Below are 24747 nucleotides of genomic sequence, written 5' to 3' on the forward strand. Positions count from 1 at the left end.
TTTGCTAGCTCTCTTCCCCTTCTCTCTAATGAATTGAGTACTTGCTGTTATTTTTGCCTACGTGCTTTGCTCTTTTGAGGTTTTACTTTGATTTTTCTTGTCTTTCTGATGAGGCTTCTCCTCAAAATTCATTTTTACTTGCAGGAGGTTTGAAAAAATGCTGCTTTATAATAGCTACTCTGTTTTTCATATGTGAACAGTTTTTGAACGTAACCTCCATTATTCAGAATAATCACTAGTGCAAAAGGGAATTCAAGCCAATAACTCAGAAGAATCAAGCATAGCCTAGTTCAAAGCCTATAGCCGTATCCAGTTTCAAGGATTTGGAATATACGTGTGGCAAAAAGCAGATATCCGTGGGCCGCATAAGGATGCACTGTTATTGGAGGGGAAAGCAGAACACTGCTCTGTATGTGCTGTTTATTCTGAGACTGTATTTACATGGAAGTACAGTGCAGATATTTTCTTTTCAGTGAGAGTTAAGTGTATCAGTGCTTCTTCAAAAGAAGCTTGAGAATATTACACAACTAAGCAGTTGTGTTGTTCAGCACTTTCATTCTTACTTACTAAACTGTGTCTATCTCAATCCACAAGTTCTTGCACTTCTACCTTTTCCATCTCTCTCCCCTGTCTTGCTGTGGGGAGGGGACGAGTAAATGGCTGCATTTCCTGCCTCTGTAGAGAGGTTTTGGCTGGGATCTTTTTTGACATTATGTGAATGAAATACTTGGGGCTGATGCTGTATTGCTTGTTAACTTTGAAGCAAAAATTCTTCTCTGTTTATAATGAAGGAGGAAGCGAGAGAAACAGATAAACTATCCAGGTAGTATCTAGGAAGAAAAAATAATTTTGCCATAGAGGTGAACATCTTTGGAGGCCCACAAGGATCTCAGCACCACAAAGTGCCTTGTTGGATGACCAGGATGAACAAGGCTGGGGTGGAGATGGTACTTTCCTCCCTTCTCTCTACAACTTCTCTCATCTCCCACCAGCTGGTATGATCCAACCTGGTGATTTTTAAGCCAATAAATGGTGGTGTTGAAACATCTCCATCTCTTCCCAAGTGCCCGATTTCTTCCTAAAAGCTGCACTATTCTTCACCAGGGATCTTCTACCTGTGCTTTTGAGTGCTTTTCCTGGCAGACAGAGAAATCAGGTGGGCACTGTGTGGGGATCCCAGCCCTCTGTCCTGCCTGCAGTATGCAGACGGTGCAGCATCATTGGAGGCAGCTCTAGAAGAGCCCTAAGAGCAGAGGAGAGCAGGGAAAAACTGCAACCAGGGTCCTGTTAGATTGGTACCAGTAGCAAAAATGAATGATATCGCTGTGATCTGCAGCTGCTTATATTGAAAAACGAAAGTTGCCTCCCTGAGACTGGCTTCTGTCATGAGGGAAAACAAGCAGCCGAAAACACGAGGTTTGAGGTGGTGATGAACACTTCTGCCACGTTATTCTTGTTTTCAGACACCGGGTGACACAATGGCCGGGCCGTGTCAGAGCAAATTCCTTCCATTCCTTGGACATCTAATTGCAGAGCTGTAATTGCGTCGCTCCTCCCTGTGTGGTTTCAGGGCTGCTCAGCACAAGGGCCAGGCAGTTTTCTACGTGCACGCTCGCTCCGTGCCTCCATTACCCGCTGGTGTAGCCATGTGTACCCGTACCGGAGCGCTGTGCCGCGGGCTCTGGCCCCGTGAGTGCCCGTTGTTTAGGATCACCATGTGCGCCCCATCCGAGCCCCGATGCTGCTGTTCCTGCCCGCCGTGACGCCGCCGCGCTGCTCCCGCCCCTTCCCCCGCTGCTGTCCCTCTACACGAGGCATCGCGGCCGTTACCGGCCCGCGCGAGGCAGCTCCGCCCCCACCCGGCTGTTGCGTGGCCGCGCTCGCGAAGGCGGAACGAGACGAGCGGCCCCAACGGCGGCTGACGAGGAGGAGGAGGAGGAAGGAGGCGGCCCGCCGCTGAGGCCGGGCTCTCGCGAGAGCTGCTTGCCGGCTCGGTTCCTGGTTGGTGGGATCGCGCCGAGAAAGCCGGGGCGGCAGCGGGACGACGGGACGACGGGCCTCCTCGGCCGGCGGCGCACCGGGCTCCGCTCGTAGCAGCCCGACCCCGCCGCCAGGCCGCGAGCGCGCAGCCGGCCGGGAGCGGGCCCGGCCCGTGTCCCGGCACAGCGCCGTGTGCGGGGAGCGATCATGTCCGCCGGGCAGCAGGGAACGCCGCCGCCGGACGAGCCGCCCGCGCCGCCGGGGGCCGGAGGCGGAGAGGCCTCGGGAACGGCTTCCGCCGGCACTGCCGGAGCCGACGCCGCGATGGAGGTGAGCGCCGGGCCGTCGGCGGCCCCGCGTACCGGGCCGGCGGCAGGTGCCCGCCACGAGGGCGGCGGGGCGGACCGGGAGACAATGGAGGGGCGGGCGCGGGGCCGCGCCGTGCGTCGCGGCGCCTGCGGGGGGCGGCCTGCTGCCCTGCTGCCTACTGCCTTGCTGCCCTGCTGCCTGCCGCCTTGCTTTGCTGCCTTGCTGCCTTACTGCCCTGCTGCCGCGGCGGAGCTCGGTGTGGCCGCTTCCGAGGCGGGATGGGGTCCTGCCCCCGTGGCCGCGGTTTGTGGCCGCCCCGCACGGAGCCCGCAGAGCTCCCGCGTGGGTTCGCCGCGCTCTGCCTCCGAGTAACGCTCCCCGGCGGCGCCGGGCGCCTCGGTGTTGGCAGCGAGTTGGCGGCGCTGAAACTTGGTGGCTGTGAAGCGGTCTGTAACTTTTTTGGGTTGTGGGTGCAGGGAGCTGCTGCGGAGCTTTTTAGCGCTGTTTTGGCGGCAGGTGCTTATTTCGGGCTCCTCCCGGGTCCCAGAGATGCGGGTTTTATCGCGGCGCCGTGTCTGTGGCGATAGGAGGAAACCGGTCGGTCCTGCTCCCCGCGCGGAGCTCTGAGTCACGCCGCCCTCCGCCATCGCAGCGCCATCCCAGCGCCGCGGTGTTGAGCGCCGTGTTTTCCGGCTGGGCGAGGAGCCGGGGCGCTGTGCGAAACGGGTCCTGCCGCGACCTGCGGGAACGGGCCGCCTCCGGGCTGTGCTGCCGCGTGGGAGCTGCGAGGCGCGGGCTCCTCATGGGCCCGCCGATCAGTTCCTGGTTCGTGGGGAAGGAAGAGCTGTGCGTGCCGCAGAGCTTCTGGTTGGGCGGCTCTTGGTAGTCCCGGACACCTCGGAAGCACGCCGGCTTCCTGCTCTAAGGCTCAGGCTGTAGTGTGGCACTGTGCTGCGGTGTGCCTTGCTGCAGGCGTACATGGAGAAAGGGGAATTTGGCATGGAAGTTCCAACAGCCCTGTCTGCAGAACAGAGGTGGCCGGCTGTCAGCTAAAGCAGGACACGGGGAAATGGTTTTAAGTTAAAAGAGGGAAGATTTAGGTTGGATGTTAGGGGAAGTTCTTCACTAGGAGAGTGGTTCGGCCCTGGAACAGGCTGCCCAGGGAGGTTGTGGATGCCCCGTCCTTGGAGGTGTTCAAGACCAGGTTGGACGGGGCCCTGGGCAACCTGATCTAGTAAAGGTGTATGTTTGGTGGCCCTGCCAGGCAGGGGCGTTGGAACTACATGATCCTTGAGGTCCCTTCCAACCCGGGTCATTCTGTGATTCTGTGAAATCCAGCGGGTGGAGGATAGAAAGATTGGGTGTAAGGTTAGGAGACCCTTAGCCGTGACTTTACGTTCTCTGTATTTTGGCTGGTGAAGGAGGTAGCTGTGTTAGCACTGTTCCGTTTCCACGGGCTGTACCTGCGGAGTTGTGCGAGGAGCCGCCCACAAACAGCCCGTGTTTTGCCTCCCTTTGTTTAGCGGTGTTTTGTACTTGTGCCTTTGTTCTCCGCCGGCTGGGAAGATCCGCGTTCAGCGCTCACTGGGCTCAGCCGAGCAGATGGTTAACGGTGGCTCTGAGGGCACTGTGCTTGTTTCTGTTTCTGAGCCTCTCAGGAGTTAGTGCATAACGTGCTGTTTTACTGTGGTTTAGCAGAGAATGGTTGCCCTGTCGTTTGGGTTCTAGGAGCAGGAGGTGAAATAATTATATGTGGGAGATGATGGGGAAAGAACTGACCTGGTGTAACGGGCAAGATGAGGACAAAAACACACTGGTTGGAAGGAGCAGATGAAGGCAGGAGGTGAAGGATTTGGCACAGATGGGCTGAAGGGGAGGGCTGTCCCTCCTGCCAGCATGGTCTCCTGTTACCAGCCCTGGTGTCAGTGATAACAGTTGTTTGACGTTTCAAACCAAACAATGGAAAAAATGCAGTTTCTCTAAATTCCCATGCTGCGTTCATGACAGCTGCAGCCCAGGTTCTTAGTTAGATTTGTTCCTTTGATACAGTATGATGAGAAAGCGGGATATGCTGGAAAAAGGGAAAATGAGGGAAGCACTCTTCCTTCAGGACCAGAGCTAGTTCTTCCCCAGCACTCTCCAGAGCCAGCTGTGGGGGCGCTGGCTCAGCACTCCACGGTGGCCTGAGGAGCTGCTGCACCACAGCTGGTCCCTCATCCACCTGGGTGGGATGTGGTTATGATAGAGCTGAACTGGGTCAGAGGGAGCTGTCTGACACCCTGCGGCAGGGATCTTTGATCCAGCCCCGGGTCACATTACAGTAACAGGAGGCTAACTGCATCAGAGCAGCAAAAGGTGGATGTGCCGGCTGATGTGGATAGATGGTAATTTGCAGCGAGCTTATTCTTTTCTATATAGGTATGTTTTCTTATTCCAGAAATAAGTTTTTTTTAATTTTTTCTCCTATTAGGAATCTTTTAATGATGCATCACCAGGAAAACCAAAAGAAATCTCTGAAGCAGATCCTACATATGAAGAGAAAATGGTATGTAACACTGAGAAATCCATACAGCTGTCCTGTCTTAAGCACTTGTCAGAATGGACTTAGTGTTCTGCTCTTTTGAAATCTGGCTTTGTAAACCTTTGTTGGGTCATTCAGAAATATCTCAGTAATTTAAAACAAACAACCCCTTCCTCTCTGCCCCCCTCCCCACACATAAATACACACACAAGAAAACCCCACAGCATTTTGTTTGGTGTTTCCCTGTGGTGTTCTGTGGGAATAACTATGAACGTGTTTTGGTGTTCTTGGAAACATTGTCTGAGAAGCTTTGAAGTGCGTACAAGAAGGCTTACAAGAATCGTGTAATGAGAATTATTCCAGTGTCTTAAACTTAAAAAGCGTAATGAAAAGGAATTGGTCACATTGCTTTTGATGTTGAGCAGAGAGTTGTAGACAAGGAGGAGGGCAAAGAGTTGAGCATTCACTGTCTCAGTCAGAAGGATCTGTTGGTTCCTAAATGGCTGCTACTTCAGTTTCTTCAGTATATGGCATCATTTGAAGGCTAGGATCTTTCACGTGTCACTGTTTAGCACAGGAAAATAATTCCAGTTTTGTTTTTGAACTGCAGGAGTAGAGTCCTCTGTCGGAAAAGTACATTAATTTTAATGTGAGGAGAGGAAAATCAGTTTTAAAAAAGGGAGGGAGGGCATAAGGCTTTGAGGAGTCACTGTGTTCATTCTCAGTTGAAATGTACTCTGGTGGGGGCACTTCAGAGTAGGGAGTTTCTTTCAAGCAGTGCAGTATATGAGCAAAGTAAATAAAAGCCAGCTTTGAAAATACACAGGAGGCTGAGAAGAGGTTTGCTGTGAAGTGTGAGTGGTGCTGACTGTAAGCCTTCTCCAGCTCTTCAGCCCTTTCACATTGTTTAGACCGAAAGGGATTTTATTAGCTTTTCAGAAATCCAATTTGTTCCTTATGAAGCTTCAGTTTAGATTCCTTAAACTTGAAAACAGGTAGTTCCATGTCTCAGATTAGATAGGAGGAAACATCCTTTGTTTCCTTTCACGATATCCCAACTGTAGGAGATGCAACCTTCCACTCCTTACCGTTGTATCACATTTTCTTTCTCTGTTCCTTCCTGTTTTCCTGCTCCTAATCCCAGAGATCCCTAATGCCTGTGACTACATGTGGAATTTCTTTATAGCAAAGCGAAACTGATTCTTGTAATCTGCTACTTCCTGTGTTTCTTCTTAGCACTGAAAATAACTCAGTCTTCTGCTGAATTCTTTGTGCTACTTCCTAGAAGAAGGCAAACTTGGGTTTGTCTCATCCAGGCTCTAAATAGACACACTGTTAAGGAAGATCGTATTTTACTGTAAAAACAGTCAGAAGATGCACTGCAAAAGAAAACAGGAGAAGTTTCTATCTCTGTTGGTAGAAGAATAGCTCAAGATTGTGTAGTGCAACCTACTGTCTGTGTCCTGCCTTAAAGACACAGACAACGTTTGTTATCTTGTTACCTGAAGCACCTTGAAAATGGTTGTGATGTATTTGTGCTCTGCCAAAAATTATGGCTATTTCCTTGCTAACATGTTAGAACGAGGAAGCTTCTAGAATGCAGTTTGTATTTCTTATCTTTTGTGCTCCCAGTGAAACAAATAAGGGTTGGCAATAAGACAAATAAGACAATAAGATCCCAGCTAGTTTAGAAACAGTAATAAACAGAAATGATCTTTGAGGAATAAACAGAAACCGTTCATTGGCTGTGGAATTGAGCTGTGTCAGTCAAGCTATAACTGTGGTTAGAGTGTCTCTAACTCCTCTGTAGCACAGAAAGGATTTTATTGTCTCATCTCCTCTCATCCCATCTTTCTGTCTTTCATGTAGCACAGGATCTGCTTCAAGAGTTGAATATACAGAGGGCTGGCATTGTTCTTGCCAAAGTCTGGAGCATGTTCCTTTTTACCAAGAAACGTGACTTCCTATAACTGTATGTTGCTAAATACCAGGTTATGTTGTGGCAGCTGGCAGAAGGTCTGAGTGGTTGCTTTTAAGCTTGGAGCTGTCTTCTGTCTCAATTGCCTATTCTCGAGTTCCTGCAAACTCAGGATACTTGGAAGAGGCGTTAATTCTAAAAAGAACCTGTCTCAAAGGACCTAAACCTTTTAGGTATTGTCTCCTGTCATCTTTATTTGTTCAGCAAAGATGGTGAGCAAAGGGTGTACTCGGTCATCTTAGGCTGAGCATATGTAACAGCTCTTCGTTGCTGAAATTGGTTTACTGGCTTTAGCCATGGGCTTTTCTGCTATCCCCAGCCCTTTTTCATGCCAATTGTAATACTTATCTGACACTACACGGTGGTCATTATCTCACTAAGCAGCCAGGATGCTAATGTGGTAGAAAAGAGAATGGTTGTTGCCAGGTGGGTGAGGCGAATGAGTTTGATGAAGAATCCTGTGCGTGTTGGATGGGTGTACATCTCTTGGAATAGGACCATAATTTTTGCTGGGAGGAGGTTGTTAAAGGGGCTCTACTGCTTTGCTTGGTGACACTCACATGCTCTTAGTGCCAGTCAGATTTCAGTCTTAATGCAGGTTCGTTTGACAGCTTTGATCCTAACATGTAGCAGCAGCTGGCCTTGACTTAGTGAAAGAATCTGTCAGCAACAGCTACATTGCCGAAATTAATCATCTCTTTTTTGTTATCATAGCTATGTATTTGAAGATACAGGAATCTGTATTGTTCAAAAAGCATTTGTTGTCTTTTAAATGAATGCATATTGTAACGTCTCACACTTCTGCTTAATTTCCCTTATCAACAGCAAACAGACAGAGCAAACAGATTTGAGTATCTGTTGAAGCAGACTGAGCTGTTTGCTCACTTCATTCAGCCTGCTGCTCAGAAAACTCCAACTTCACCTTTGAAAATGAAACCAGGACGTCCGCGAATAAAGAAGGATGAGAAGCAGAACTTGCTGTCAGTTGGCGAGTGAGTGATGACATGTAGACCAGCTTGTACTGTAATTAAGGATTTTATTGTGCTTTAGAAGCATAAGTTAACACTGTCAGCCTTTGTCCTGTTTGGAGGTGTTTTACACTGTACAATTGTGGTGTTTTTTTCCCCCCAACTACCCACTTGTAAATTGTCAAAGAATTCTAGGGGTTACAAGGAATCTGTGGTGATGGCAAAGTACTGTCGCAATTTAAAGTATTCCAGTACCAAGGAAAGCTGGGGCAGAAGAGTAAAGCAGTCTTGGCTGTAATTTGTAAGAGTTCACAGGTAACACTGTGTGTCCTAGAGGCACCTTGGAAATCACATCCACAAAAGTGGATTGCCTTCATGGCAGTGTGTCTGTCTGCACTATTCCTGCAGCTTCTGGCATATGTTGCAGAACCTTGAATCACAGGTGTCATTTCTTGCCTTGTAGTTCCAGACCAGTACTGGTGTGCAGTGTCTTTTGTGTTTTAGCCCTTTCTAGTCACTTTGCCCTAACACATGACCTTGCTCACAATGTGAGGCATCCTATCATTAAGAAGCTCTTGATCTAAAGAACTAAATTATTTCAATTCATCAGCTTACCTTAAGAGTTCTCTTGCAAGAAGCTTCTTTAGGTGCTCACGTGTATTGCAGACCAATTAAATTTTGGAATCGTTCTGAACAAATCTTCTTTTCTGCACTTTCAGCTATCGCCATCGTAGAACAGAACAGGAAGAAGATGAAGAGCTGTTAACAGAAAGCTCCAAGACAACGAATGTCTGCACTCGGTTTGAAGAATCTCCATCATGTGTGTTTCCTCTTTTATTTTTCTCCCCTCCTTCACCCATGCTTTACCCTTCAAAAGTTAAGCTTGAAACTCAAACTTCATGCTACTCAATGAGAAAAAGAGTCAACTGGGAGGGAGGAAAATGGGAGGGAAAAAAGTCCAGCACCACTTTGATGAAACATAGTAGGCTGGCATGGGAGTGTTTACATTCAGGCTAGAAAGATGCTCCAGTCTTGTCCTTATGAAATCCAATTGCTATACTGTAGTTAATGAGAAAAAGCTAGCTTTAAGTTGGCGGTCTTAAAATATTCACAGTTCTAACTCATCTTGTGATTCAGCTTGAAGTACGTAATGGCATCCAGTCTATTTGACAGAGGAATGAATATTCTGCCATTTTAATGTGGTACTGTTGTAATGCAATGGAAAGCACAGCAATGACAGCAGAGCAGCAAGTTCCCAGGCTGCAGTAAATAAGGATTTACTCAAACATAACAGCCGTGGGCACAGAAATAAGGGAAAGAAAGCCTCGGGCACATAGGAATCTGCAGAGAGATAGCCTCCCCTCCACTGCCAGCCCTTAAATGAGGTCTGGAAAGGGGCATTTCATGCACCTGAGCTCCCCTGGGTTAGCTCTGCCTTTCCACCATGTGCTCAGTCACTGCTTTAAGCTGTGACAGCATTTCTGCTACAACAGTATTCTGATTTGGGGAAGATTACAGGATTAGAATGTCTGTAATTTGCATCATTGCAGAAATCAGAAATAAAATAACCTTTCACTGTCTCCAGTCTGCTTTATCCTTGGAATCTACTGCATGATATTTACTACTTGATTTAGTTCTGTAGCTTAGATGATCAGTGTCAATTGGCATGCAAGGAAAGGTGAAATTCTTGGACAAGTCTTCCCAAATCATAGAATGGCATGGGTTGAAAAGGGCCTTAAAGATCATCTAGTTACAACCCCCTCGTGGTGGGCAACCCTGCCCACTGCTAGATCAGGCTGCCCAGAGCCATATCTAGTCTTGCCTTGAATGCCTTCAGGAATGGGGTGTCTACAGCCTCTCTGGGCATCTTCTTCCAACGCATCACTATCCTCAGTCTTTGACTATTCTTTCACATCTTTTAGATGTTAAATGGGGAAAGCTGCGTGATTATCAGGTCCGAGGATTGAACTGGCTCATTTCTTTATATGAAAATGGCATCAATGGTATCCTAGCAGATGAAATGGTATGTATGTAACCTGTGTTTCTACTAGGGGACTTATTAACACCTGTAATACAATGGAATTTTAGTACAGCTATGGATGTTTTTCAAATTCTATTTTTAAAATACAATATATTCTTCCCAATTTTGTTTTTCTATTATGCTTTAGATTGCTGATATTCACAGGTATGTTAATTCAAATAAACGCAGACACTTTTAGAAACATACATATGAAGGAGGAACCTGTTAAAGTTTAGAAAAGTGAAATCAGGGTGAGGCATTCTATGGAGTGATGTGCTCTTTTTATTTTCTCTACATCATGGCTATTTTGTTGTGGTATTATGAGGCTGCCCTTGTGAAGAGAGCTTCATGTATGAACAGAGCAAGAAATGCAGGCACACTTCCTGTATGGATGATCTGGGTTTTGAGTATTTTCAGTTTTGTTTTAATTAAAGCAACACAGTGAAGATACAAGGTAATTCTGTCCAATAGTCAACAGTACCTAAAAAAGAAATTGTGAAGCAGCTCAGTATCTGTTTTCCCTTTTGATACCGTTTGGCTTACCAAGGTCTTAACTTGAATATTTAATTTCAAGTGAATATTTGTGTCATTTTGTAATATTGACCTCTAAATAAATAAACTGAGTATACCTAATCTACAAAAATAAATTAAAATCTTAACTTAAGAACTTGCCTTACTTGAAGGAAAAGACAAAGTTCTAACTTCAAAATTCCACATTTGAAAATGCTACTCTAGTACTTTTTCTATTTAAAAGTTGTGCGAAGATACAGAAGCTTCCACTAACTAAAACATTGATGCCTTTTGATGTCTTTCAGTGCATCTTATCCATTTGCTGAGGCTGCTGTGTTTTGTATAGTGTGCTCAGAGCTGACATGTTAATATCTTTTAAAGGGTCTTGGGAAGACACTGCAGACAATCTCTCTGCTTGGATATATGAAACACTACAGAAATATTCCTGGTCCTCACATGGTGTTAGTTCCCAAGTCCACCCTACATAACTGGATGAATGAGTTCAAGAGATGGGTACCTACACTTCGAGCAGTGTGTTTGATAGGTGACAAAGACCAGCGAGTAAGTTTGGATGTTATTAATGTTCCTCTGTTCGTGTGCAGTAAATCCAGCATGTGATCATGCTGCTCTTATCATTCTTTCACAGGGAAGGAAATTGGATTTCTAGGTGTTAAATAGTTTAAGATATGAATGTAACTGGCTCAGAATTCACATGTGTGTTTTGCAGCTGTGGCTTTGTCACCTTACATTTCTTTCCATGGTAAAACAACAGAAACAATTGTAAAATAAGAAAGTGAAATGATTCATCTACAATGCTTTCATTTGTGTGAATATATACATCTGGATATAAGTCATTTGTGTTCTGCTCCATACAGTTTATCATATTGAGTGTAACAGTGCTTTTTAAGAGGATTGTGGGTTCTCATCAAGGAATGGTTTCTGAAAATGTTTGTTAACTTAATATTAGGATGGAACAAGGGGGGTTGGTTGGGCAACTAACAAATCCTATTTGGCTTGAATTTTGTCAATTAGGAGATACTGATCAGCTACTTACAGCCTCACTATTTCAATCATTAGGTTTTTGTTACTTCAGTATCATCAGTTCCTTGCTAGTTTTTCAGCAAAGAAAATTTCTGTTTTGAAGAACATGGACTGCGATAGCACATGGTAGATTTGTCAGCTGTTCATTTATGGAAGGAGTAATTGCTGGTTGCATTAAACTTACACTTTTGGAAGCACAATGTTCTAATTATTATTCTAAGGGCACTTAGGTCGGTGTTTGTTGGGTCGGAAATTACAAAAATACTGAGACTTTTAAGTAGTTTAGGAAGTCACTGATCCAGATGTGGTACCCTGTGATTTTTGCTGTGTGTCTTGTTAGAATCTCAAAGTTTGTTCTTTGCTGCATTTCTCACTTTGAGTGAGTTAACCTCTTAACAACTGCCTATCCTTGTAATGGTTTATGCTAAATTGACTCTATAGTGTGTGCAAATTTAGCAGCAATGGTTTTATTTGTTTTGTATTTAATTTTAGCAGTGTTACTGCTCTCTTTAATTTTGACAAAGCCTCACTACAGAACTGTCACCTTGCTGTCTAGGCTGCCTTTGTCAGAGATGTGCTGTTGCCAGGAGAATGGGATGTTTGTGTAACATCGTATGAAATGCTTATCAAAGAAAAATCAGTATTCAAGAAGTTTAACTGGAGATATCTAGTCATAGACGAAGCCCACAGGATTAAAAATGAAAAATCAAAGGTAATTTATTCTTTTACTCTGTTGCTTTCTTCTTTGATTCTTTTTTCTGTGTTGCTAGGTGATGGCAATACTAGTAATGTATTTGTACTCACTGATGTCTCAATCTCCTTCAGTTATCAGAAATTGTGAGAGAATTCAAGACTACAAATCGGCTGCTCCTAACTGGAACTCCACTTCAGAACAACTTGCATGAACTCTGGGCACTTCTTAACTTCCTTTTGCCAGATGTCTTTAATTCATCTGAGGTAAGTCTTAATTGATGTTAGAAAAATTAAGTGACTGGAAATTAATTTTCAGATTTGAAAACATCTCAACGTATGTGTATATGTACTTTGTATTATCAGTTACTTATGGTGAGAGATTGACAGTCAGTATATGCTTCCAATATTGTATCTTATAAGATAGTAGGTAAGCTAATTTTTACAGCTTTGCTCTTTCTAAGGGCTAATGTGAGCATTGCAGATATGAGGTGTCTCAAATTACAGTGTGAAGATGATCTTTACTGTGTTTCACAGTAGGATTAAATATTGGTATAGCAGTTTAGTTATTACATTTAACTGGAAGTTGCTGTATTATTTGTTTCCTGTGAGTTGGGAGATACTATGTACTCCACAGTAGACTACACTAAGAGCAAGAGAACTGCATCACAGTACTGTTTAATTACTTCTTTGTAATAAGTGTAGAAGTGGAAGCCTCATGACTTGTTAGATTAGAATTGTCCTTCAATTATACATATATAATATATATAATATATATAGTGTTTTATATTTTATATATATAATAAATAATATAGATATAGATATAGATATAGTATATATTTATTTTATTTTATTTTTTAACACCAAATGGGGTTTTGTGATTATTTATTTTCTGCTTAACGGAATGACTTGAGTCTTACCTATTCCCCATTGTAATGATACTGCATCTTGAAAGAACAGGTCTTACATGTCAGTCATTTTGTTGTTACAGGACTTTGACTCATGGTTTGATACGAACAACTGTCTAGGGGATCAAAAGTTGGTGGAACGTCTCCATATGGTAAGTCTTCATGCTTTCTGTGTGTTACATTTACCTAAGCTAGGTTGTAATTTTTCTAGTACTTCTTGTGATGAGATTATTAAGGTTATAAGAGCTTATTCCAGAAACTGTGTCACGTTTTCAGAAAAAAACAAAGGATGTCAGTTTGTTCAAAACAAGGTAGTTTTTCTGGGGGAGAGAGGAGAGTATATTCTTCTGGCTCTCAAGGTTCTGAAGATACTTGCATTTAAAATGTTAGCTTTCAAGGCACTGCAAAGATTTCAGCTAAGTGAGGTTTAAAACAAAATTACCTAAATGGTCAGAAATGTTCTACTAAAAGACTGGAAAAACTTCAGAATTCTTGTCCTGAAAGTCATGACCTAGAAGATTTGGAGTCTTCCTAGGAAAACTGATGTATGTTCCCATGTATAACAGCCCGCCTATGTTGAGAGCTTTTTCAGATGATCAGGTAATGGCACTGGCATTTGGGTACATAGAGGAGAGAATACCTGCAGTGCTGTTACTGATTGGTTCAATGTTCAGTTTCCAAACTACAGTTAATGATGCTTTCTTTTTCAGGTTTTACGACCATTCCTTTTACGTCGCATTAAGGCTGATGTAGAGAAAAGTTTACCTCCAAAGAAGGAAGTTAAAATTTACGTGGGTCTCAGCAAAATGCAACGAGAATGGTAATTCACATACTTGAGTGTGCTGTGGTTAAGGCTCAGAAGGAATGTGCTGATTGTGGCTCAGTTATTGTGTGGAACTCAATTCCTTCCACTATACTAGATTCTTCTTTCTCTTCTTATGACATTTATGCAGACAAAACTGTGCAGATAAGAGTGAGAAGAGTGAGCTACCCAATTAAATTAAAGGGGGTGAGCTTTTGAATATACCATGTTATTTAAACAAAGGACAACTTTGCTTTATAGTTACTAAAGGGTTTTTTTTCTTTCTTTCATATAGGTATACAAGAATCTTAATGAAGGATATAGATATTTTGAATTCTGCTGGAAAGCTGGACAAAATGAGACTGCTGAATATCCTGATGCAACTGCGAAAATGTTGCAACCATCCCTATCTCTTTGATGGAGCAGAACCTGGTCCACCTTACACAACAGATATGCATTTAGTCACCAACAGTGGCAAGATGGTAGTACTGGACAAATTACTACCAAAGCTGAAAGAGCAAGGTATGTATCACTTCGTTGGTTTTTAGGTGTTGTTCAGTTCAGGTATAAAAATGAAAATCAGAGTCTTCGTGTCTCCTGCACAAAAAGGAGCACACTATGAAGGATTGTGGTTGATTTCTAAGCATTACACCAGCTTCTTGAGCACTGTATCTTAAATAATTGATAGTGTCTTCATAAATAACTGAGTCGACAGTCCATTACAGCTTTTTGTGGCTCTGAAGGAGGTTTTGGTGTGTGTAAGTTTGTTTTCCAGGGAAGCTGAGGCCACAGAAGCATCAGTTGGTCTGGGCTTTAGGTTTGGTTTCTCAGTAACATTGGCTATGTGTAACATAAAGATGTGGTATATTAGCCACTGCTTTGGTTCACCATCGTGTACCATTTCATATTCCAAGTCTTCACGTTGGGTTAAAGTCATATCCTGTGTGCAGTGTTGTTCTTTCAGGATATGACTTTGTATGGCATATGAGTTTTTTCAATGGATTCCTCAAGACAAACATGGAGGAACACGTCAGCTATTTTGTTTTTTTTTTAATTTTAATTTTTTAAATTTTACCAAGGACAAAGCTATGGAGTATATTACTGTTAAGTCACCAAAGAAGCAGAGGAAAACTTGTGACTGGGGAGACATTGCTGAAAAACAGAAAATCCAAACCTCAGCCTTAGATAACATAAAAGTCATTTGTGTTTAGTATCCAACGAATATTCAGGTGGAAGATGCAGATCACCACAGCTGTGTCTCTGTCATCCTATTTAGATGTCATTTGAACAGTGAATATGCACTGTATTTAAAGAATAATTGTGTTTAAAGCATTGGGAATTCTTTGCAGTACTTGATAGCAACTTCTGCAGCTCTGCATTCTGTAATATACAAAAGGGTTTGAAGTCACACTGGATTGCTAATTCTTTCACGTTCTTATAGCTGCTCAGTAAAATAGCATATTTTCAACATATTCTATTTTATGTGTATGTATAGTACTGAAAACTTTTTAAATCAGACTTTTAATTATAACTACTGTTGTTCATGGTATATGCAACTGCTCTCCTTCCCTTTCTAATTTGGCAACTTGGAGTGTTTGATGAAGCTTAAGCTTTGGAGAAAACATAAAGGCTTTTTATCCCAAACAGGTTCACGAGTCTTAATCTTCAGCCAGATGACCAGAGTTCTGGATATCTTGGAAGATTATTGCATGTGGCGAAATTATGAATACTGTAGACTGGATGGACAAACGCCTCACGACGAAAGACAGGTATATAAGTATTTCTCTTACACAAAAACAGCATTTATAAAACATTTAGTGCAACTGATGATAATGTTCTCTTTATTCAGGCTTCTATTAATGCGTATAATGAACCTGGTAGCTCAAAATTTGTCTTCATGTTGAGTACACGGGCAGGAGGTCTTGGAATCAATTTGGCTACTGCTGATGTTGTAATTTTGTATGATTCAGACTGGAATCCACAAGTAGATCTTCAGGCTATGGTAAGAACCCAGATACAAATGTTCTTTTTTCCTCATGTAACTTTCTTATAAATGTGTGTGTTATGCAGTGGTGGCATTTTTAAGGTTGAAGTGATCTTTCTCCTGTTTTAGCATAGAAGTAGTATTTTGAAGACTTAGTATTCAGTTCCAGTGCAGCTTAGTCACATTTGGGCTATGCAGTGATTCAAGTGGGGGGAAAGGCCATGATACTCCTAGTAGTGTTTAAAAGTAAATTAAAAGAGGACTGCTTTCACTAAAAACTAAACTAATGGCATGTCTTAATTTCCCAACTATAAACCGTCCTTCTCTGGGGAGTCAAGTTCAATGTACTTTCACTGTCTCCACTGAAACCTTAGAAAAGAGGTGAATAAAAACCTGAATTAGAGTTTTCAGAAATTGCTTCTGGCTGCTAAAAAACGTGCAAGCTCCTGTTGGCAACCAACTTTAATTTGCTGTAATTTCCTTTGAAGTAAATTTTTATGCATCTCCGGACATTGACAAAGAATGTTCATGATGGCTTAAGAAAGAAAGTTGGTATTTAAAACCTACAAATGTTAATTGGCAAATGAAGTCTTTCAGTGACGATTGTATGTTCTCAAGTGTTCTAGCAAAAATAGTTTAAGAGAATGATGAAAACAGTGCCTGAAAGCCAAAGTGATGTAGTTCAAATTACCACTAAAGGTGTATGTTTGGAATACTAATTCTTGTAGTGGTTAATGATTTGCCAGTCAGGTGAGGTTGCATTGTATTTTTTTATTCAAATACTCATAGAAAGACTGAGTGATTTTTAGAAAGGTAGCTCTTGGTCAGTACAGAGACAATTGCTAAGGTACTCCGGTTTTACAGGAGGTTGCTTAATGCCAGAAATATCCAATCTTCCCCTTTGGTATTTAACCAAAAGAACCCCGGGCTATTTTGAGGAAAATTGTGTTTACAGACTTCGTTATTATCGGGATTACTTTAAAAAAGAAAGAAAGAAAAAAAACAACACCAACTTGAAATGCAAAGAACAGTGTTGTCCAACCAAGTGAGAGAGACAAGAGTACCCAAAGTAAGAGTCAAACCAGGACAGTGCGAGGGAAAGTATGTGCTTTTCTCTGTGGTAAGCTGAGATGGCCAGAGGCAGAGTGGCTGGGCTCCGCTCTGGAGTCCCAGAACATGAACTCTTTAGCTGCCACGGTTCTGCATGATGTTCTAATGTGGAATGCTGATACCAAAAATCACAGAACCACAACACATGCTATCTTGGGTACTCATGCGACTTGGACTGCTATAAAGCTGCAACTAGCCTACACTATTCTGTGTTACAAACTAGTATATTGAAACTAACTAAATTGATGGTAATTATATATTTGGGTTAAAGCATTAAGTTTTTGTTATGTTATTTTGTGTAGGATCGAGCTCACAGAATTGGTCAAACAAAGACCGTAAGAGTGTTCAGATTTATCACAGACAATACAGTGGAAGAAAGGATAGTGGAGCGTGCGGAGATGAAGCTCCGCCTTGATTCCATAGTCATTCAGCAAGGCAAGTATATGGGGGCAGTTAGTTAAGGTTGTACACAGGATGAGTTTTTTGTTTTGTTTGTTTTCAACAATTAAAGAAGTGAAATCAAGTGAATGTTAATGGGAATGTTGCTTTTGCCCCAGCTGTACTCTGAAGATGGAGTGCAAAGACCTGATCCATTTGAAAACTTACAACAGGGGTAGGCTTCTCCTCATTAACTTTTTGATTACTTGCCCAGAAATAAAGTGGATATAGACAGATGTCATTTTTTTAAATTATTCTGTTTAAGAAAATTAGTGTTGAAATGGAAGAAGTAAGACCTTGGTTTTATTTAATATGCAGGGAGAAGTGGTGAGGATATAACCTCATACATAGGCTATAATGGAAAGATTATTCAACAAGGTTTTGTCTTGAAATTGTAAAAAAAAAAAAAAAAAAAAAAAAAAAAAAGACAAAACACCATCAACCAAAAAAAAACCATGCACCAGAACTGCCAAAATGGTTCAAATGCAACTAATGTACTGTGAAACAAAATGTATGTCATTCCTGGGTAGATTTTGCTGGCTTTTTATTTATTTATTTATTTTTCCCACATGGAATTTCCCTGCATGAGATGCATTTTCAATTTAAGGCTAAGGGAAGGGGGAAGTCTTCTATTGTTCCTCCTTATGTTGTTACCTTCCAATGCTTTTCTCTTAGGAAGACTGGTGGATCAAAATTTGAATAAACTTGGTAAGGATGAAATGCTGCAGATGATCAGACATGGAGCGACACACGTGTTTGCCTCCAAGGAGAGTGAGATTACAGATGAAGATATAGATCACATTTTGGAAAGAGGTGCAAAAAAGGTGAGATAAATGAAGTATTAAAAGCAAAGAAAGGCACTTCCCTATAAACTTAGATGTTAGGCATATATTGCTGGCTGACAGCTTTATTATAAGCTGGAGAAAAATATGGTTGTTCTTAGAAGTTTTATATTGGTTTTTTTTGGTTTTTTTTTTCCTACTGTTGCAACTGAGTTTTTGTAACTTTTTGAAAGCACTTTTCTAAATTGTTAATATTCTTTTCTCTCTCCCCTGCCCCCAGACTGCAGAAATGAATGAAAAACTCTCTAAGATGGGTGAAAGTTCACTCAGGAATTTCACAATGGATACAGAATCCAGCGTATATAATTTTGAAGGGGAGGACTACAGAGAAAAACAGAAGGTAACCTTCATGTTTCCTTCGGAGGAAAGCAGTGATCTGCAAGATTGTGCCATACTTTAAAATGTGTTGGTTAAAATACAAGAGAACTACATAAACAACTTTGAATTTAAATTATTTAATAAAGTAGATGTGCTCTTCATTTTATATAAAATTAATAGCTGGACTGAATATTATATAGGACTTAGTCTTGATAATTCTTGGGGGTAGTAGGATTTTATTTATTTATTACTATTATTATTATTTACAGATGGCATTTACAGAGTGGATTGAGCCCCCTAAACGAGAAAGGAAAGCCAATTATGCTGTGGACGCTTACTTTAGAGAGGCTCTGCGAGTCAGTGAGCCAAAAGCTCCCAAGGTGAGTTGACTAATATTAAAAATAAATTGATCAGATAGATGTGGGAAGTTAAAGCTGAAAGCAAGAAATTGGCCTTAATTTATTAATATCACTCTGTTTGCTTTAATAAATTGGGGTGGCACTTAGAGGGTTAAATTTTAGAAAAATTCAAAGGATTTGAGAATTTTATATGGGGAAAGAGCAAGAGAGTGATGAAACCTGTAATGTAAGAGTTCAAGAGGGTGAAGACTTGACTTTGCTTTTTAAGTGGCAGTTGTTTTTCTTTACCTATGGACTGTATGCTTATTTGGTGCACGTGTGAGTCTTTTTCCACCAATCTCTTCCCCTGTCTTCTCTTGTCACCTTTTTACTTGCAGAAGTCCTCATGTTGTAGTGGACACTTGCATGGTGTTTTAATGTGACCTTCGTATAAGTAAAGACAGTATGTTTTGGCAAAAATAAAGGTTTTTTTTGCTCACAAACTAAGCTCAAATTCTGGCTGTGAACAGGAGACAAATAGAGTCATTTTATGTATTTCAGGCACCACGGCCTCCAAAACAGCCAAATGTACAGGACTTTCAGTTCTTTCCTCCACGGCTCTTTGAACTACTGGAAAAAGAGATTCTCTACTACAGGAAAACAATTGGATACAAGGTAATAACATTCACTCCTTGCATCAATACATTAGTAGGGTTATACTTGTCCTGCCTTTCACATGAAGCTGAACAGATGATTAGGCTGTATTAACGGAGAGGCTGCTAGCGTCTGTGAAAAGTCATCAGATTTTACTAAATGTAAAACCTTTCAGGTACCTCGTAATCCTGATCTTCCAAATGCAGCCCAAGCGCAAAAGGAAGAGCAGCTTAAGATTGATGAGGCTGAACCTCTTAATGACGAAGAACTAGAAGAAAAAGAGAAGCTTCTAACCCAGGTATGGTTGTTTCTTTAATGACACTGACATCATCTAAAGCTTGATTTGTTTTACTGCTTTATATGAACATTTAAAAAAAATTCTGTTAAAACAAATGTGGAGATGGACAAATCCTGAACTTTGCAATGTTTGCTTTTAACTGCTGCAAAGGGATTTACCAACTGGAATAAGAGGGATTTTAACCAGTTCATCAAAGCTAATGAGAAGTGGGGCCGTGATGATATTGAAAATATAGCACGAGAAGTAGAAGGAAAAACCCCAGAGGAAGTCATTGAGTATTCAGGTAACTTATTTTTCAAGCACAGTCTACTCTGTATCTAATGCTGCTTTCCTAGTTTAAAATGCCTGTGAACATGCTGACCACCTTACTTCTGGGGCTCTTTTAAGTCTCTCGCTGAATTGTACTGATGGAGTTGAGCTCTACTGATACAGATTTCAGCAGGTTTAGCCCGTGCATAGTTAAAGCTGTACTGAGACTTGCACACAAGCAGTTACTGACATCCTTTAATATATTCTAATTGGATAGTGCTGGTTGCAGTTCTTACTAAGTTTTGCAGAAGGCATTACTAAGCAAAAAGTGTTGTGGTGGAGAGATTTATTTTCACCAAACAATAGCAGTCTCAAATCATTATACCTTTATTATGAACATCCCATTGTTAAAGCATGAGAGCATGTAAATATTCTGTGACTGAATAACAACCACTGGTTTTGTGACTGAGGACCAGTTGGCCCATTAGCCCTGGCCTGTCAGACATCTGTCAGATGTCTCCACAGAGAAATGCCTTCTGTGGAGTGCAGCTGAAAGGTTCAGCAACTACTGGTATACTGCTGCTGGTGTACATTCTTTTGCACATCATAATGATGTGACATTCTTTTTTTTTTAAACAGCTACTTGACTTTTAGACACTTGTTCCTGTCTTTGGCTACTTACTTATACTGTCTCTCCATTTCCTTCCCTAAAGCTGTACTGCTATTTTGTCACTTCCAATTTTAAGACTTCTAAGACTTTTTTTCCTTGCTTTGAGAAGATTAGCTAACAAGATTAGACTTTTGGCCTATGTCACACCTCCTTTAAAATGTAGACTCCTAAATCTACCGTCTTCAAATTAGTATTTGCAATACTGCAACACAATTTCAGGCACCGAAGTTAGCTATCAGGTAAAGGCACGACCTTTTTTATACAGCAGTGAGCTCTGGTAAAATGGAATAACATCTGCCGTCTATTAAGGCTAACACCTAATGCCATGAAAAGGAGCTAACCAGTTTTTCTTCTCTTAGCTGTGTTCTGGGAAAGGTGCAACGAACTCCAAGACATAGAGAAGATCATGGCTCAGATAGAAAGAGGAGAAGCCAGAATTCAGAGACGAATCAGCATAAAAAAAGCACTTGACACAAAGGTATCTGTGCTGTATTTCTTGCTGCCCTTATTTCCATGTGCCAGTAAGGTGTGCTCTATCTCTACCCATGTTACCTATGTTACTAGGACTTTAAGATGACATTGTTGGGCACCATATTGCTGTCTTTCACATATTCCTCAGTGGTTGTTACCTTTTCCTTTTCTGTAGAAGCACAGTTCCTTTGCAGTTTCTACTTCTGAATTTAAATGCTTTAGGTGGGTTAAAAATTCCTGTTTTGGCTGTTAGCTGTGATGATAACCTCAGGTTCAGCTGAGCCACATACCTTACTTTTCCTGTGATTTTGACCATCCTGATCAAAAAGAATCGCAGCCAGACTGGCAGATTTCGACAGTTTTCACATGTAGTGTCCGGTCTGCAGCATGCAGTTATCAAACAAACTTTTCTTAAACTGCTTGTTTAGATAATATTAATAAATTCAATGTCTAGAAAGTCTACGGTGTGGTGATGTTAGAAATCTAGTTTTCTAACATGGTATTGTTCATCTGCTGAAGAGTGAGAAAAACCCCAGAATAAAGGAAAAGGTAACACTTCGCTATAGAAAGGGAAAGGGGGACTTCACAGAAACCAAGAGAAAGGGTAACTGCAGATAGTTTACATTAAAAGGGCAGAGTCAGGGGGAATTACAGACACTTAGTCTAAAGAAAACCAGGGAAGATGCCAATGTGTGAGGGCAGTACAGCAAGAACAGCAAGAACAACAGATAACATCAAAGGTAAACAGAAGAAGAATTTCACCCAAACAACGGCAAAGGGAATGGGGTCACAGGGAATGGGGTCACAGGGAATGTAATGAATATATAACCAAACTGGGGAGGAGACTATTGATTATGTATTAGTTTGACCTATATCTGTAATGCGCTTTTCTTCTTACGGGGCGCAAGTTTGGAGTGTTAACCCCTTGCGCTAGGGCTGTGTGCACATCTCTTTATTAAACATACTTGCTTTATATCCTAACAGGCTATAGAGTTTGTTTCTGCAAATCATTGTCTGTCGTGATTATTTTGCTTTTATAGAAAACAGTTCTACACTAATTCTACACAATTTCTTAGTGTGTATATTTTATTTGTTTCACTTAGATTGGCAGATACAAAGCCCCTTTCCACCAGCTGAGAATATCGTATGGTACTAACAAAGGGAAGAATTACACTGAAGAGGAAGATCGCTTTTTAATCTGTATGCTTCACAAGCTTGGATTTGATAAAGAAAATGTCTACGATGAGTTAAGACAGTGTATCCGAAACTCCCCCCAGTTCAGATTTGACTGGTTTCTCAAGTCTAGAACTGCAATGGTATGTATTAATCTCATGTGCTTCTTCCCTGTGAACACCCGCACCAACACACCGCAGTTATACAGCAGGTGTGTGCATACATACAGTACATTCAATTCTTATAGACTTTTCAACGATTTTAAGATGGTAAATGCAGTAATCTTACAACTCTCATGGGAGATAAAATTCACATTTCAAGTCACGGCTGTGTTTCACAGTAAACATGAATTTGAATTAAAACAGATTTGATTTAAAAGCCAACATCGGTGATCAAACCCATTCCTGTGACGCCAGATAATGACTATCATAAAGTATTTGTTTAATTCCTTTTTCTGCTCCCAAGGATTTGCATGAAATACAAAGAACATATAACTTAGAGGTATTTCTAGTGTTCTAACATGATGCTGTTTACACTGAGTGGCTGTTTAAAGTAGTGAGTGACTGTGTTGTGTGATTTAGGAGCTACAAAGGAGATGCAATACTTTAATCACCCTGATCGAAAGAGAGAACATGGAACTGGAAGAAAAGGAAAAGGCAGAAAAGAAGAAACGTGGACCAAAACCATCTTCGGTAAGATTTAATAAGGCGCTGGTTTGCTTTTGGTTGTGCTTTATTTTTTGTAAACCACTTATTTGAAGACAGTTGTTTTTTCTAATTGTATGGGCAAAGTGATATTTTAAATTCCTTTAAAATAGCATCTAACAAAAAGCCTTAAAGGGCAATGCTAATTGCTGCTTAAAGTTCACACAGTTACTCAGCTATTACCCTTAGTGGATGGGAAATAAAGTACAGGTTCTAAACTGCACCTGGAACAGCTAAGGATGCCTTGTTTTTTGATGGCTGAGTTGGTAGACCATATGAGTTTACCTTTATAAAATAAACTTGGGATTTATTTAGCCTTTCCATTAATTTTTACCCATAACAAAATAGATGTTTCCCAAAGCAGGATGTGCAGGCAGGCAGTGCAAACCATTCAGTTCACTTTGAGAATGCTACAGATGTGTTAACAAATTAGACATCAGAGCCTGCCTTCACTCTGCTTGTGTAGAGGGTTGGTTGTGAAATGGGTTCCAAGATCTGGATTTGGGAAATCAAGTGCATGTGCTTGATATAGTAAGTACTCCGAAGTACTGCTAAACACACAGGTCTTTTTTTTGTAAAAGAAGTAATCACCTGTTTTCTTGCCTGGATTTTGTTGTTAAAATTGTTGCTTAAAATGGCCCATAGAAGTAGTGCCTAGAACTATTATTCTATAAGTAAGGAAGCTTTATAACGTCCTTACTTGTTTCTAAACATTTCTTTCCTCTATGAAATTATGCCCTTCTAGAACTGTTAGAATATAAGACAGCTGCTATCCGGAGTGGGATGTGTATGTCTGCCACATTGCATTTGTGATTTATCACATTTCTAAAGCTGCCCGGGTTAAACCACCTCCATCTGTTTTGGCTCAAAACGTGCTTATGGATCTTTTTCTGTCACATTAACTTACTCGAAAAACTTCCCTTCCAGGCACAGAAGCGCAAAATGGACGGCACTCCTGATGGTCGTGGAAGAAAAAAGAAGCTAAAGCTGTGAATGCGGAAATTTTATAATCACTAAATTTAAAAAGTAGTTCTTTAATTTACGGGTCTTCATAAGATGTACTGTATAATGCTCAACTATTATGTCATTAAAGGACATCGGGTTCATCTGTTTACTGAACTAGAAGCATAGTACTTAATGTAGTTTCACTTTTTTAAATGCGACAGCTGTGCTGACTTTTTTTTACCATTAACACTTGAAATAATAAATAGACTTCATTTATTAATAATGCTTTACTTGGCTATTTTTTCTTTTTTTCCTACCTCAGTACCTGTTATTTATTCGGTCACCTCAGAGTGGCAGGGTTTGTGCTTTTTGTTTAACATCTCACAGTGTTACAAACACTGAACAGGTAAGGTGGGTTCTTGGGTTTGTTTTGGTTTTTGCAGAGCCATCACCAATCAACCCCCCTTTTTGGAATTTCTGTGGCTTTGATTTTAACATTATTGAACCTAATTTATGCACAAGTATACTCTGTACTTTGACATTAGAGGTAATGCCAGGCATTTCACTTGGGAATGAATGAACAGCAAGACAGGAACAAAATCACACTGACTTTTTGCTTACCATTGGTAACAGCGTAAAAGTAAGTGACACTGAAGCTTCCTTAGATGGCAGAAATACATACTTGGTGATAAGATTAATTTTTAACACAGCTTTCTGAAGTAGGTTGGGTAACCTGTGTTCTAAAAGAGCCTGTTTCTTTCTGGTGGAAATGTAGAAAGGTGACTCCAACTACCCAACGCTCTGGTCTTAATGCCTATCTTCACAT

At 41.3% G+C, this 24747-nt stretch overlaps 1 protein-coding gene across 2 annotated transcripts; it reads left to right on the plus strand.

Annotated features, from left to right (window-relative positions):
* Nucleotides 1-1899: 1899 nt before the first annotated feature.
* Nucleotides 1900-24204, plus strand: SMARCA5 (SNF2 related chromatin remodeling ATPase 5). 2 transcript variants are annotated; one of them, XM_085546454.1, is made up of 24 exons: nt 1900-2310; nt 4760-4834; nt 7614-7780; nt 8476-8576; nt 9679-9779; nt 10668-10847; nt 11884-12039; nt 12153-12284; nt 13009-13077; nt 13636-13745; nt 14023-14249; nt 15375-15496; nt 15577-15729; nt 17124-17260; nt 17939-18083; nt 18322-18441; nt 18689-18799; nt 19319-19432; nt 19587-19709; nt 19860-19992; nt 20988-21106; nt 22203-22415; nt 22854-22964; nt 23904-24204. In XM_085546454.1, exons 1-24 carry the CDS (start codon nt 2188-2190, stop codon nt 23967-23969), a joined length of 3108 nt encoding a protein of 1035 aa, XP_085402580.1. In that variant the 5' UTR covers nt 1900-2187; the 3' UTR covers nt 23970-24204. The 2 variants fall into 2 exon arrangements, with proteins under 2 accessions (XP_085402580.1, XP_085402581.1); XM_085546455.1 differs by lacking the exon at nt 1900-2310 and adding an exon at nt 2431-4673.
* Nucleotides 24205-24747: the final 543 nt, after the last annotated feature.

The sequence above is a fragment of the Coturnix japonica genome, chromosome 4, assembly GCF_054131305.1.
Source record: "Coturnix japonica strain WE chromosome 4, WE-NBRP24, whole genome shotgun sequence".
Taxonomy (NCBI): domain Eukaryota; kingdom Metazoa; phylum Chordata; class Aves; order Galliformes; family Phasianidae; genus Coturnix; species Coturnix japonica.

Bases quoted from the DNA above. Each gene is read 5' to 3' on its own strand.
- SMARCA5 (XM_085546454.1), top strand. From the start codon at position 2,188: ATGTCCGCCGGGCAGCAGGGAACGCCGCCGCCGGACGAGCCGCCCGCG. The intron at 15,730-17,123 runs GTAAGAACCCAG...TATTTTGTGTAG, and splicing joins AAGTAGATCTTCAGGCTATG to GATCGAGCTCACAGAATTGG. The intron at 22,416-22,853 runs GTATGTATTAAT...TGTGTGATTTAG, and splicing joins TCAAGTCTAGAACTGCAATG to GAGCTACAAAGGAGATGCAA.